The 14,606-nt window shown below is 38.8% G+C and overlaps 1 protein-coding gene across 2 annotated transcripts in view; it reads right to left on the minus strand.

Moving 5' to 3' along the window:
* The window catches only part of SNX9 (sorting nexin 9), a 60,647-nt gene that overhangs the window by 19,403 nt on the left and 26,638 nt on the right, over window positions 1-14,606 (minus strand). The window contains exons 5-9 of one of the 2 annotated variants that reach the window (XM_080341884.1): window positions 4,379-4,562; window positions 3,499-3,649; window positions 2,264-2,348; window positions 1,689-1,814; window positions 1,287-1,404 (exon numbers count right to left, since the gene is read on the minus strand). In XM_080341884.1, coding sequence (XP_080198010.1) covers window positions 1,287-1,404; window positions 1,689-1,814; window positions 2,264-2,348; window positions 3,499-3,649; window positions 4,379-4,562 — 664 coding nt within the window. Of the gene's footprint in view, window positions 1-1,286; window positions 1,405-1,688; window positions 1,815-2,263; window positions 2,349-3,498; window positions 3,653-4,378; window positions 4,563-14,606 lie in introns of both variants that reach the window. The other variant, XM_080341883.1, reaches the window with a different exon arrangement.

Consider the following 14,606-nt stretch of genomic DNA (forward strand, 5'->3'; position numbering starts at 1 on the left):
TCAGTTACTCTGGAAGAGACATTAGACAATCTTCAGTAACACTTTGTTCCATATTTAACCCATCCTGAAATCTCCACAGCATTCCTAAAAGGAATGCAAAGCAACAGAACAGTAATATTTGGAAGTTATGTGCTGGTCATTAGACATATCATTACCAATAAAAATATGATCCTGAGCAAAGTCAGTCTATTCGTAGAGTCTTTCTTTGCCAAGACCAATGGACAGAAATACTTTTCTAGACAGTCTTCAGAAAGAAGCCTCCTGAACACAATGAAAGACAACCACCATTTTTTTCCAGAGTTTCGCATAATGTTTCAGAAAAAGAGGCATGTTTTTTAAAATTGTTGGTATGAGGCAAGTTATTCTCTCCCACAGACCGGAATGCACAGGCAAGGTTTAGCTGTGAGGCCAGACTCTTGAGTCTCTTAAGATATAGCTGCAATGAAATCTAAAGACTCCAGAAGATCTTCTGGTTTCGTTTTAGTCCGCATGCACCATATTTAAATAAAAATACTGGTGAATTTTAAGCATAAAGCTAAGAGGAGGCAGTCACTTCCTCACTTTTCAGTTTCCCTGGCATTTATCCCAGCATCTGCATCAATGCTTCGCTGTCTTCAAACACAGCAGAGCTGCTGCATTTTCAGTGATGCCCACAGCCACGCGGTTGGCGACATGCCAGCTTTTTATGCTTGGTTTTGACTGGGTGTCTTAAAGGCTGTATAAAAATCTTACCAGAAAACATGCAAGTGGAAATATGTCCTATACAGACGTTAATTCTGCTCTTCACATGCACTCTAGCACACTCTTGCAGACAGGAAGCCATAGACTACTGAAAATGCACAGGCATTGCCATATTCAAGTGCAAAAAACCTAAACCACCACATACACACACCCCACCCTCAAAAAACATTTCTCTAGACAATCTGCAAACATGGAACATACGTAGTTATCTCTTCACCCCAGTAATAAATATTATTTTCTGTAGTAACTAGGGGGTTTGATTGTTTTTAATTATCTTTTTCTTAAAAAAAAAATAAAAAAAAAAAAAAAAAATCACTGGACTAGATAATTAAATACCATTTCTGAATGTATGCTTTTAGTGCTGACATTTTATTATCAATAGACCATCACAACAGCTTCGAATGGTGAAAGGTTGGGGTTTTTCCCATTATTTTTAAAGAAATTACGAAAAAAAAAAACCAACAAACAGTAAGAAATAACTGAACCTCCTATGAAAGTGATGTCCTTATTTCACATCACATGAATTCACAACTGGGAACAATTACCTGTTACTTGCTTGTCTGGAAGAGAAGGGATTGGAATGGCTAATCCAAATTTAACCAGGAGACGCTCATATAACCAGTCAAAGTGCTTATATCTGTGGTTGACAGACCGATTAGTGTTCTGCAAGAGAAAAACAACTCTGACTTTTGACAGGCATCTACAATGACACGAAACAAGTGTGAACAGAAGAGTAAATTTGTGGAATTTAAATAAAATTTATTATTTAGAGCCTTAAATCTATAATTAGAGAAGAACTTGAAAGGCTAGAATAAAGTAACTCTTCGGGAAAAAAGTGTGACAACTACCACTTATTGTTACAAGTCACTCAGTCACACAAACTGTATTATGTATATGCAAGCAACTTGTATTTGTGAGAGAGAAGATCCTGTTTCAGACACACTTACAGTGCAAGTCAGCTGATATTCAATGTAGCTCTTGAGACCATACATTTTAGAACCTTTTTTGGGATCTGCCACCACACAGTCAAATGTAGAGGTAGGATAAACCCACATTGGGCCATAATCACCAATCTGTAAGAAATTGAAATTATTATCTTTAAATACATCACGTTGTACTAGCTGCAAACCAGGAGACAGATACTTTCTTCACTTGCAAGTTTCCATTTATTTCAGCAAGAGCTTGATAGGCAAGAAATAGAGGGGATTTTTGTAACCAGAGATAATCAACCATACAGTTGTGTTTATCTTCTGTATTTAACATTTTTTGCCAAATAGCAAAGGAATGGAGAATTCTAGTGATTGCTACTTCAACCACATTTCACTAGGACAGCATATATCTACAAGGGTTTGCTTCTTAGATCAATGATAACAACAAAAAAACCCACCACAAACCAACTAATCCCTCTTCCCCCACCAAAACCAAACCAAACCAAAAACCTAGCCCCAAAACAAACTACACCACCCACCACTACAAACTACACCACTACACCACAAAAGCTGCACACATGTCCCCAACTTACAATTATGGGAATTTTCTCTTTGGGTTTTGCTAGCTGCTTTGCTAACAGGTACTGTTCCATCCCAGGTTTTGCAAATCCAGGAAGTCTAACAATAAAACAAAATCATAAGTTTATTTGGTATTTTCCTTCCTTTTGACACATGCAGAATTACTTCCCACTACAGGAAAAAACCCTTAGGATTTCTCAAGTATAGAAAACAATTGGTGTGGATTACTTTAACAACTGACGATTTGCCCTGAAAACGCAGAAAAAGCTTTAGCTACTGATATCCAGCTTTTATTTGTGTAATAAATAAAGCAAATTATTGTCCTCTTTCTAATTAGGAAGATACTTAGCCCTTGAAGTACTGCCAACCTACTGCCTGCTTGCAGATACACAAGGAGTAAGTAGGACTTACTTCCCAGACAAACAACACTTTTAAATAAGGTATGTTTATGCTGGTTATACTAAATGGGTTTGCAACAAGTAGATGCTACAATGATGTGGAGGTACTGTTGCAAAACTGGACAAACCCTCCACTGATGAACAAAATCTGTGATTAGTCATGCAGAGACAGTTGATTTTAGTTATACCCCAGGAGAGCATTATTCTACAATCCTTTTTGCACTCTGCTTTCATCCACCTGAATATTACCACACAGTAGCTTCTTAGAGTAACAGCAGTTTTAGAATAAACAAACATCAAATTGTAACATGAGATAATGCTAGTATAACCCTGACAAAGCTTCACGCTACTGTAGGATTTTAATCTAAAAAAAAAAAAATCAAGCTGTCTGTGGCTCAAGAATCAACCTGGGTGATGCACAGACACCAGAAAGCAGAAGGTTTCCCCCCTCCTAGCAACTCAGGTTGCTCACGAACTCTGGGGCAACTTCTCTGATCAGTCTCCAGGTGGACAAGCCACCCATCACCTTTCATTTTCACTCAGCACACATAAAGACAGTTAAATTTTAAAGATCAGCGGGTCCAGAAGTTCAGACCTTGTAAAAGTGTCATTTGCCTGTATAACACCTTAAAATGATAAAGCTTTGCCATGTATTTTCGGGCTTTCATGGATCATATGTTCTCCGATCACACAGGGAGAACACTGAACTACAAATTAATCTCCAGTTCTACCCTGAAACTGTAATGTTTACATGGCATATTTCAAGAAGGTTCAACAGTCACACATTTACACATCTGGACAAATTCCAGTTCTCTTCAAGATATACACATTTGTCCTGCATTTTCCATTACTTGTTAAGTGGAAGCTTCATAGCAGCTGCACGAGAATTTCCACGCTGGACCCCTCCAGCTTCTGATGCCTCAGACTCCTTGTAACCGAGATAAGACGGTGAAGTTGATTTTGGGTCATCCCATTCATCCTCCCAGTCATCGTCATCAGCAGCTGCTGAAGCACAGGAAGGGGCAGAGAAAGGAGAAAGTTAAATATTTTCTCTTTGGAAGCAGCTACCTCAGCATGCGTACATAAATAAACAAGGTAAATGTATTAAGATGTAGTTCAGCCCTCTATTTTATGATTCCTCCTCAATTACCATCATTCCCACCAAATAAAACCTGAAAAATGATACACTAAAAATCCATTGGGGGAAATGCTGGTGTGCTAAGATGAATTCAATAGTGTTCCATATTCATATACTCCAGGTAAGCATTCCCCAGTTATGAGTTCTCCTCTTAGACTTTTACTACAAAAAGGTAGAGAAGCTTTCTGAAAGGCTTAGCCACCTCCTAAAACTAAGGATATAAGAGACTACTGCTTCACAGGCCTGAGGGCACAAATTTAAGGGTGTTAAACGTTCCAGTTATACAGGCTGAACAACATGCCTGATAATAGATCATGTATGCACAAGACTTTGGCTTGCCAGATTTCTATACAGGTTTAAGGTGCTGTTAGTGTGAATCTCATTTTTGATTTTTTTTTTTATTTTTTTATTTTTTTTTATTTTAAAACTGTTATTTTATTGTCCAGTTTACTCATGTAGCAATATGCCACTAGGAAACTGATCCTGTTTTGGTTTTTTAAAAGTTATGTTCTATAGTTATGAAAGATTAAGCGATTCTTACCTCAAGTGTCCACCTACTGTGATTTATTAAAAATAAGAGCATTATAGCACACCTGGTCCTTGATATGCCTGTGGATGACCAAATCCTGCTGCCGCCTCCCAGTTATTTGAAGCACTGTTTCTCTGGCCTGCTGCACTTTCAGGTTTTGTCGCCCAGCTGTCAACAGCATTTCCATTATCCCAGTTCCCAGACTTCCCAACGTTCCAACTGGACCAAGGATCACTGGCGTTGTTTGCCTATATTGTATATAGACAAAAGTAAAGAAAAAATTGCTGAAGAAATGAGCGACAACCACATACTTTCTTATTGAAATCTTTGATCTCTTGCTGATAGGCTATGTGAGTTTGCATTCAGCACTTGTTTGATTTAGGAGCAGCTGCCAAATCTTATGTTCCCAGCTACACAACTCTTAAATGCAATAAGCACCTGGAAGAACTGATCAGCTTTCCACCAATGTGACACCGATACATACTGACAGTGTTTCCTCAGGGAAATTAAACTATTTGTTCCAACACTGTTAGGAAACACTCTTACCCATGGTAATTATTTTACACCAACATCCTCAGTATGATGCATGTAAACTATTAATTACATAAAGCCATGGAATAATTAGCACATTCAAAACAGAAACTCAAAAGTAAAGGATGAGGTTTTTTCAAATGCTTATTTTATCAAATTCAGATCAGTGGCGTCACTAAAAGCAAATCATGAATTGCCCACCCACATCATCACTACTGGTGTGACAGAGAGTTTGGGCCAGCAACATGCAGCTTCCCTGTCAGAGCTGAACTCATTCACAGTGAAGATGAGGGAAGGTGGGGGAAGGAAAAAAAAAAGCAAACCAAAAACCAAACATCTGCCAGGGAACTGTCTGGCATCTGCCTGTACACCTACTTCCTCAGCATAAACTGCTGCTGAAGGTAATCACACATACCCTTCTGCTGACGCTGTTGTGGAGGTGGAAACCTCAGAGAAAGAACACAGAGCAGACATGTCTCTAACTACAGCATCAATTTGTCAAATTCCTCTGTCAGTAAGTTGGACTAATAGCTTAGCATCCTGCTCAGCTCCTTCATTTTAACACTACATTTTGAAAAAGCATTGAATAGTTAAGTGCAGTCTACTCCAGACACTCAGTGCAGAGACGAGCTGGCAGAAAGAAAAAAAAACCACACACAAATCAAAACCCACACAGCTAAAGTGCAGGAGGAAGGAGGAGAAAGGAAAAAAGGTACAGCTATTCAGCTTACAAGTAAGAGCTCCCACTTCAGTTTTTCCCAAAATAAAGTCATCTGACAGTCAGATTTCACAGACACTATCAAACCTTTAAGACTTGAAAACGCTGTTGATATCATGTAACACCTGGTCTGTATGTACAGAATCCCCAGGATCTGGAAATTAAGACCAGTCCCCTAGGCTGGGGGGAAATGGCCATTCAGAAGATGCAAAAGAGAGTCAGTGGGTCTCTAGGAACTGATGGAGTGAGAGATTACGTGGAAAGCTTTTACACTGATAGCTTGGACGATTTTTTTGAAGGATGAAACGGATGCAAGAACACCCCTCCCTAAGGGAGCGATATCATTGAGGTCTGCCTAATTCTTGGATAGCTGATAGACAATACTACTCCAAGCGATCACAAATAAGTTGCTTGTACCTTATACAAGCCTGCTCTTCCTATGATCTTCACCTGATATGAGTTTATGTAAAGATAAATAACTTTACATGCCATCAGTCAGAGTTTATTATCTTTGCTAAATGAAAACACACACACTGGGGCAAATCACATTGAAAAGTGTTGCCTGCTTGTAACCCTAGAAAAGAATAGTTTGTATAATATTTATTTGCCTATACTTCCGCAATATATGTTGTGCTGATCACTGGCAAATGAAAGCCCAGAAGTGGGATGATTGCCAAAAGGCTGAGTAAAGTTTTCCTCTTCACTGCAGTTCATGTGAAATCTGGTACATGAGTGGGTGGCAAAGAAAACTTAAAAGCTGCTGCAAAACAAGTGGGAGCATTAACACTGGGTACACTACTAAAGAATGACTGTCAAGAGCAGTCATCACCACACTTGCAGACAGGTGCTGATATATACTAAATGCTGCACAACAAGGGAAACTGAATACTTAAAACTGCCCTCTCAGATGTCTTACCTTTATGTATCTATAGGGAAGCACTATTCAAATCAGTAAATTTTACTTCTGAGGTGTCTAAGAAAGCTCTGGAGCTCCTGCCCTTAAGTGTATCACCCACAGGCTATAAAATGGGTGGGATGTGTTATTCCCACTCAGCTTCTTTTAGCCAAAGGGTCCACATTTCTTTCTGAGGCACTGGGGAAGAGGGTAAGAGATAGCTTAGGAATGTATATCTAGGTAGCACCTCTCAAAGAGCATTTACAGGTCTCTGTTACCTCTCTTCAGTGTTTGTCTACATGCACACAAACTTCCTACACTTCTAACTGCCAACAAAAATCAGTAAATGTAGAGAAGCATTCAGAAATCAGTCCTGCGATCCTATGGAAGACCAAGTAAAGACACAGCATTTATTAAAAGGGTAATCTCAGCTCCAGTCAGGAGTTCTGTGTATCTCAGCAGCTAACAAATTCCGTACAAGAAGCCATTCACGTGGCTTAGCTCTGATTGAATAAACCCTAATTAAGCCAGCAAGTATTTCTGTGATGAAAGCACGTTTTCACACCTTTACTTCTCCATAACTGAAACTGATAAATCCCCTGATCTCTCTTTAGTCCACAAAAAAAAGATGAAAAGCCCTTGCAAGAAGCTGTTATTCAGTCAATGTAACTTGATACAGCACACCTAACATCCAAGTATGTGAGCAATCTCAACTGTAAATATACAAAAAGGAATGCCACATAACACATAATTAAGAAACCAATCAACCTTCAAATGAAACACTGCATCTCTTTGCTCTGCAAGGTAACCTCAAACAAGTAGACTGAGATTAAATTCAAGGATAAACTCCTTAAAGGCAGATGATATTCCCTTTTGTCGATTATTATGGACTTGCTCTCTCCTACTGTTGTAGGAGAAAAAACACCACAAAAAGGCGATTTCAGGAACAGACAGAGGGAACATGTTACTAAATATTTTAAGAGTCTTCCATTAAGGGCAGATTCAGACTCACTATAGAAACAGATCATTACAGGTAGAGGGCTGGGCAGAGCTGGAGAAGTCTAGTATGATTTTAAAGATCTAATAACAGTTGAATGAGAAAAAAATTCCACCACAACAGGAAAATCCTCAGCTTGGGAGTAAAATGTCAGTATCTTTACCAAATGAATCATGAATTAAATAGGAAAAAGTGACATCTTTGCTATTTTCCAAAGAATCCAAAAGTAAAGACAGTAAAGCTAAGTCACTAAAGCGTCTCTCTATCCTGGCTAAAAATATTTTTTTTGAGCTCTTGGCCAACTATGTTGTTCCTGGCAGACTCCTTTCTCATATTAATAGATGCTCCTGATGGACAAACAGATCCATGCTACTCCTGAGGGAAAAAAGCCAAAACAAACATGATGTTCAGATGCTAAAACTAAGTTGAGTACCTAAAAAGATCTAGGTTACTGTGTCATCAAAAATGACAGCTTCCAACTGTAAGAAAAATACCTTGAAATCTACTCTGAGACAGAAGCCACGCTGAAGTAGAAAAAATAAGTCTGATCAAATCAAGGGAAGTCCAGGACAGCCAAAGCTGCAATGAGAAGTGTTATACTCTAAAAAAGGGGTTGAGTAGACACAGACAGCACAGAGGAATGGCAGAAAATACAATAAAAGTCATGGTGGAGTAGCTGAGTAGCTCACAGGAATGAACTTACCTCTCCAGTTTTGTAGCTGCCTTAGTTACCCATATAGAGACAAAGCCTTAGGCAAACTCGGACATTACACTAAACTCAGATTCTTTGGATAAAAGCCTCTGAATAGATACATTCTAAAAAAGTAAGTGAATATAGACAGTCACCCTAAAAATCAAGCTTTTTTCCTCCAGGAAGTGATGTGAAGCACTAAAAAACTATTCTGCAGTGATCACAGACTGTATTCGCTGTGCTGCATTTAGCAGATACTGAAGGAGCTGCCATGTCCATGATATTTTATGCCTAAGCTTTCTTCCTGATAAATCATTACCTTAGTATTGTGGTCCTGGGCAATTCTCCCAATTCTGAAGGAAGGGTCTCTTTTATGTTGTAAAATTTAAACATGTTTTCTCCTTAGAGAAATCCTCTGGGAAAAGCAGAAGTGGAGATGGGCTAGACTTTAAAGGATAAACAACCTTAGGGACTCAGTTATTACCGTGTTCCTGCAGATAAATACATGAAAGCAACAGGAGGAAGCACCTCCAGAGGCAGCTGACAAAGAGGCAGTAGCAATGCTGTCCAAGGAAACTATTTGCTCCTCAGCTGCTCCCATCATCTCGCTTCCTTCCAGAGGAAACAGTTATCCAGCACCTCCACGCTCAGCCCCACTGCCCCCTTCATCATGCAGCCCCTGCAAAGGAGCTGCCCTTTGCCTGCTCACAAACCACACAAAGCCAAGGCACACCTACTCAACACTCCTTGCTTTCCGCAGGAGAAAAAAAAAGCAAACCAAAGCACCAATGGAAGAGCTGAGTTACTACCATGAAGAGCAGAATAGTTAGTTTTTTGCTCTTTTCCCACTTCCAGCCCCATTTCCTTACTCGTGAGGTTATTTGCAGCCAAAGTGGACTAGAGGCTGCATCGCTTCTGCACAGTGCAGGCACAGGATTTCCAGCTATCAACTCCTGATTCTGCTTAAAAGAAGATGCATTTGAAGTACAGTATGGTCTTTTAGAAAGATACATAATTTAGACTTAAGCAAAGAATACTCAGTGATTAGACAAGCAGAGGGAAAACACACATCTACTGTCACCCCCACTGCTTAAAGAAAATTTGTTTGCTTAGTTTCAACTTTCATCCACTAAAAAGCTTATATGCATTTATTCAATAGAGTCCTCTCAGGCTTCTGTTTTTGTTACTCACACCTGCACACATAAATGGCAATCAAGTCACCTCATCATATCCTTGGCTTCTCTTGAGCTGATTTCAATCCCTAATAGTTTCTCCTTGAAACACAGATGAGACATTTCAGACAGTTTTCCAAGTAGCAGTCACAGCAATGCCAGAAAACAGAAGAAAGACTCTCTGTTCCTCTCTGATATTCCCTAGACATCCCAAGATCAGGCTACAAAGATTAAACAAGGCTTTATCCTTCCTTTTTGGAAAAATCACTCTCTATTTTCATTTGGAAACAGAGCACAGGGGTTTCCCTTATTGCCTTTTGGTATTTTTTCTGAGGAGCTGAAGAGTATTACTGGCTAAGGCTTTTTCAGCTTACCACGTTCAATTACAAATGCCTGTGATTTCACTTAAAATAAGTGCTCAGTGACCTATGAACCATAAAAAAAATAGAAAAAATCAGGAAGGAAACTATATACCGCAGTAAGCCCCCTGCTGTGGTGAAGGGGTCGTGCAACACACACACGCCACATGCTGCTCTAAGTGTACGAGCAAATAGAAACACTCACAGGAGGGCCGAAAAGATTGTTACCATTATAAGCTAAAATATTCTTCATATAGTTAATGTCAAACTACTAGATCACAAGGCTACCTCATGAAATAAATCAAATTACAACAAAGCTGCAAGAAAAAGCATATGCAAACACTGTAAATTGTGGAAAACTATTTTAATAGTCAGATTTTGCCTGAGGGTGTGAGTGTAGATTAAGGAGTGATCACAGTACTACAGTTTAACAACCTTCTGCCTAAACCTTTGCATTCCACTGGGACACCACAAAAAAGTCCAAGACAACTTCAGAGTTGGAATTGGTACAATCACTGTCATATATTGGACTGGTTCTTTTTTCAATATGTGAATGTAATTAATTTCAAAGCAAGCGACTGTTTCTAGTACTGTACGGAAGTCACTGCCTGGCACTTTAGTTTTTTAGAATTATGGTTTTGGTTTGTTGGTTTTTTTTTTAGAATTTAGTTAAGAATTGGTCACAAATTCCTTTTATCAGTCTGAGTGCAATATTGTGATTAAGATGGGGCTACAGGGGAAAGAGTTGCTTTCAAATTTCACATAGCAATGGAGGATGTTATAGTATCATTATCTGTAACAGGAACTAGAAGTTACTAATCATGAAAGCCAAACTAGCACAAAACAGTCTAGGGTTTTTTGTGTTGTTGTTCTTGGTTCTTTTACTTCTGAAGAGTTCTAACTCACCGGTTTTGCTTGTTCTTTTTAGATATCTTCTGCACTATGCCCTTCTAGACATGACTTACGCACACAGAGAGACAACTTTACACTTCATCTTAAAAACACATACGCTTATGCAGAGTTAAGGTTTATTACTCAAGAAAGCAGCACTTTCCAAAGTCCATAAACAATTGTAACTGTAACTTCGAGGTGAACCTACTTGTCTATTTTATAAGGTAATTTAGTATACTGGTTTAACAAGACAAACTGGACTCAAACAAACGCGTGAGTCACATTTCCCATGACAATACTTCCACTTTACTTCACACACAGCAACATCAGAGAATAGAAATTCTATTAGAGGAATTCAGTAACATGCATGTCAAAATTTCCACATAAGCAGAACAGTGCAGTCTCAGTCAGAGCACTGTACTTATTTTCTTCAATCTTAGCATTTATTGCTGTTCACAGCAGTTCAGGGTGGAGGATGTTATGGTATGCAAATTTAACAATGACAATTTGCCTTTGCAGCAGTAAGTTGCAGCAAGTGGAAAAGATATGAAGTAAAGCTCTGGGTGTAGCTTCTTTAGTGTCCTTCTTGTGCACATCACAACCACTTATCTCTACACACCAGGCAACTTAGGAGTTGTCTCAGCTCCTGCACACCAAACTACATGTTTTCACTACTATTTATTCATCCTGCCTATACAGAAGTTCCAGAGTTTTCTAAAGGGAATGGGCTTTCTACACATAAAACAGTCAATTTATTTTCATATCCTTCAATAACTGTGTAGCAGCTTATCTTCCCTCTACCGAGAAACTATCCCCTGTGATTTCACACTTACCACTGGATAAAACTATACAAACAGGAGAGGTTCTGTCAGTTGGTTCCTGTACCTACTCACGGGCCCCTGCTGCTCTGCCCACAACATAACTGAAGACACAAAGCATGTGGATTCTCTAAGGTCACACTGGAATTAACTGACAAATCTGCAATTCACAGAAATACCAACTCTCAGGATACTTATTTTATCCAGAGCTGAGAAGAGCTGTACAGTCATCTTCATACAGAAGCAGACATGGCAGTGATTAGAGAATCAGCATCAAGAAAAAGGAACAAACTCCTTTACAAATGCAACTTATGGTTAGCTACAAGAACTATTTTTACATCTTAAATACTGTGAAGCCACATCTACAGCTCTTACAACAACACAGCTGGTGATCCACTTCCACCCTGAAACAGGCAGGCAGTATTCCACTTTAAGTTCATTTATACATTTTTATAGTAATTTTTTATTCTCCAGAGAGGAAGGGAAAAAAAAAAAGGCTAGACTTCAAGCTCTAGAGGGAAGGTAAGAAAAACCGCACAGATTAAAATATATAGTATACTGAAATTTATAGCATTTCTATCCTATGTTCAAACACACACGTTACACAGGCTGTAAATAGCTGGACTACCTTATGGCTAATTGTACACACAGTTCGTTTCCAGACCACTAATGAGCCTACTGTACAGATCAAGTTTTAGCTTCTTCATAAGGAAAACCAGTTTGGGCCAATATAGTAGTTATTCAGATTTAAGGGAGATGAAATCTAAATAACTCAGATAAACACTACTGTTAAAATGGAAAGCTAATATTTCTTCACAACTTCTAAAACATTTTAAATTAGATAAATGAAAAACCACCACAGGTTGTGGTTTAGAATGGAGAGAGAGATCGTTGCTGTTAGAACAGTAGTTTCTGAATCTGGTACTAGCATTTATTTTGCACATGTTCATCTGTGATTTGAGAAGCACTGGTCTTGACCACCAAAAAAACCAAACAAACCAAACCAAAACAAAAAACAAAACACTAAAGAAAAAAACAAGCCGCAGTTGGAGGAGACCACTCACAATGAATTTACATTACTGCTTGTATTTCCATATATATGTATTTCCATAATATTTTAATTATGAAGGCTCCAAATGCAACCCAGGTAAAAAACTCTTCATCAACTGCAATGAGAAATACTCTTGAAAAGTGTGAAATGGGATATCCATTGTTGTTACAGCCTGTGGTAGCAACTCAGCACCAAAGAAATACCACAAGAGAAAAATATATCTCATTTGGCATCAGAAATGAGAAACTTTGTGTTCAGTGTATTTAACGATGTTTATTTGGTTTAAAAAGCCAATAATTTATATACATTTCACTGCCATTATTGCCAACGTCATTCTAATAGCAGAAGAGTTTACAGATAACTTTAATATATATATACATATATATGCAATTCTAACAAATAGAAAAAACATCAGTGCTGATATAGTTACTCACTAGTTGTTCCAAATAACAGTCTAAAATTAGCAACCTGAATTGCTGCTCAGAGGATTGACAAAGAAAGATTTCTCATTCTCTTTGCTTCCTCTGTCCAAGGGCTACAGGGTCAAAACAGCCCAAGAGCCACACAAAACCATGGAACAGTCTCCACCTTTGCCAACTACGGCTTCTTTAAATTGTATTTCGTTTAACAATTTTTAAAAGGCTTTTCAGATCTTAAACCGCAAATGTGGGCACGTGTAACATTAAAACCTCTTATCTGCTTTTCTTAGTGTAAAAGTAGTTACCTTGAGTCATTTTTTTCCCTCTTGTTTCTGTATAATTAGCTTCATTACTTCCTCTGATTGCTTTTATCTCCTCAATACCTTCTTCAGGTAGCTCTTTACAAGAGCAGCTGCAAGCTTCACCAAGGCAGCTATTGTTGGGACATGACTGATGCAGGGAATGAGCTGGGGAAGAGTGAACTGCTGCTCAGGGTCATGCAGAATTCTTCTCATCTCCTTAGGAAGTACCCTTGTGCCCCTTTTCTACCATCACTTCACATCTGTGGCAAATCCAGGCAAAGTACAACACTAAAGTGTTGCTATGGTCATTGCATCTTTCTCAGTGAAAAAAAGGAAGTAAAAGCTGCTGCTTTTGGTTATTGCTTATTAATTACTTTTCAAGAGATTACTTACTTAACAAGAACAAAAAAACTTCTTAGAAAATGACACACAGGGAATAGGGCAGTGCTTGAGCTGTTGATGTTTTCTTCACACCAAAAAGCTATGGATTCCAGAGCAGGAAACCAAAAGCCCCTTGTTTGCTTGGAAAGCAAAAAGGGATGTGTGTAGACAGAGGGAGTTAAGAGATATGTATGCTTAGAAACTGAACTGGGAAAGCTGTAATGATTTATTACATGTATTACATGTAAGATTGCTACTTAAGAAAAGCAGTTGTCCCCAGACCTATCTGGGTATATGAAGATATGCTAGCAAAAATACAGTGTATAAAGCTAAAAAAATCAATTTGTTGGATTTTTTTAAAACCCTGTCAGAAGCACATTGCCATTTGAGATTATTTCTAAATAGATAGGCTAACCAGTTCAGAACTTTAAAAATAAAACTAAGACAAAATCACAGACAAAGTCTGCATTCAGATACAACTGGTTGCACTGGTTTTGGCTGTGAGAGAGTTAATTTTCTTCAAAGTAGCTGTTACAGTGTTATGTTTTTCATTTGTGACCAAACCAGTGTTGATAACACAGAGATGTTTTACCTGTTGCTGAACAGGGCTTGCGTAGTACCAAGACCTTCTCTTTCCCATCCAACCCCACCAGCAAGGAGGCTGGGGGTGCCCAACAGGCCAGGAGGGGACACAGCTGATCCCAAATGACCAAAGGGATATTCCATAATATATGACATGGTGCTCAGCAATAAGTTCTATGGGGAAGAAGGAAGTGGGGCATGTATGGAGTGGTGGTGTTTGTCTTCCTAAGTAACAGTTACGTGTGATGGAACCCAGCTTTTCTGGAGATGCTGAAGACCTGCCTGCCCATGGGCAGCAGTGAATTAATCCCGTTTTGCTTTGCTCTGATGTTCTGCTTTTGCTTTACCTATTAAACTGTCTTTATCTCAATCCACAAGTTAGGTCACTTTTACTCTTCCGATTCTCTCTTCCATCCCACCGGGGGGAGTGAGCAAGCAGCTGGGTGAGGCTGAGCTGCCAACTAGGGTTAAACCACAACACTGTG

The sequence above is a fragment of the Nesoenas mayeri genome, assembly GCF_963082525.1.
Source record: "Nesoenas mayeri genome assembly, chromosome: 3".
Lineage (NCBI taxonomy): Eukaryota > Metazoa > Chordata > Aves > Columbiformes > Columbidae > Nesoenas > Nesoenas mayeri.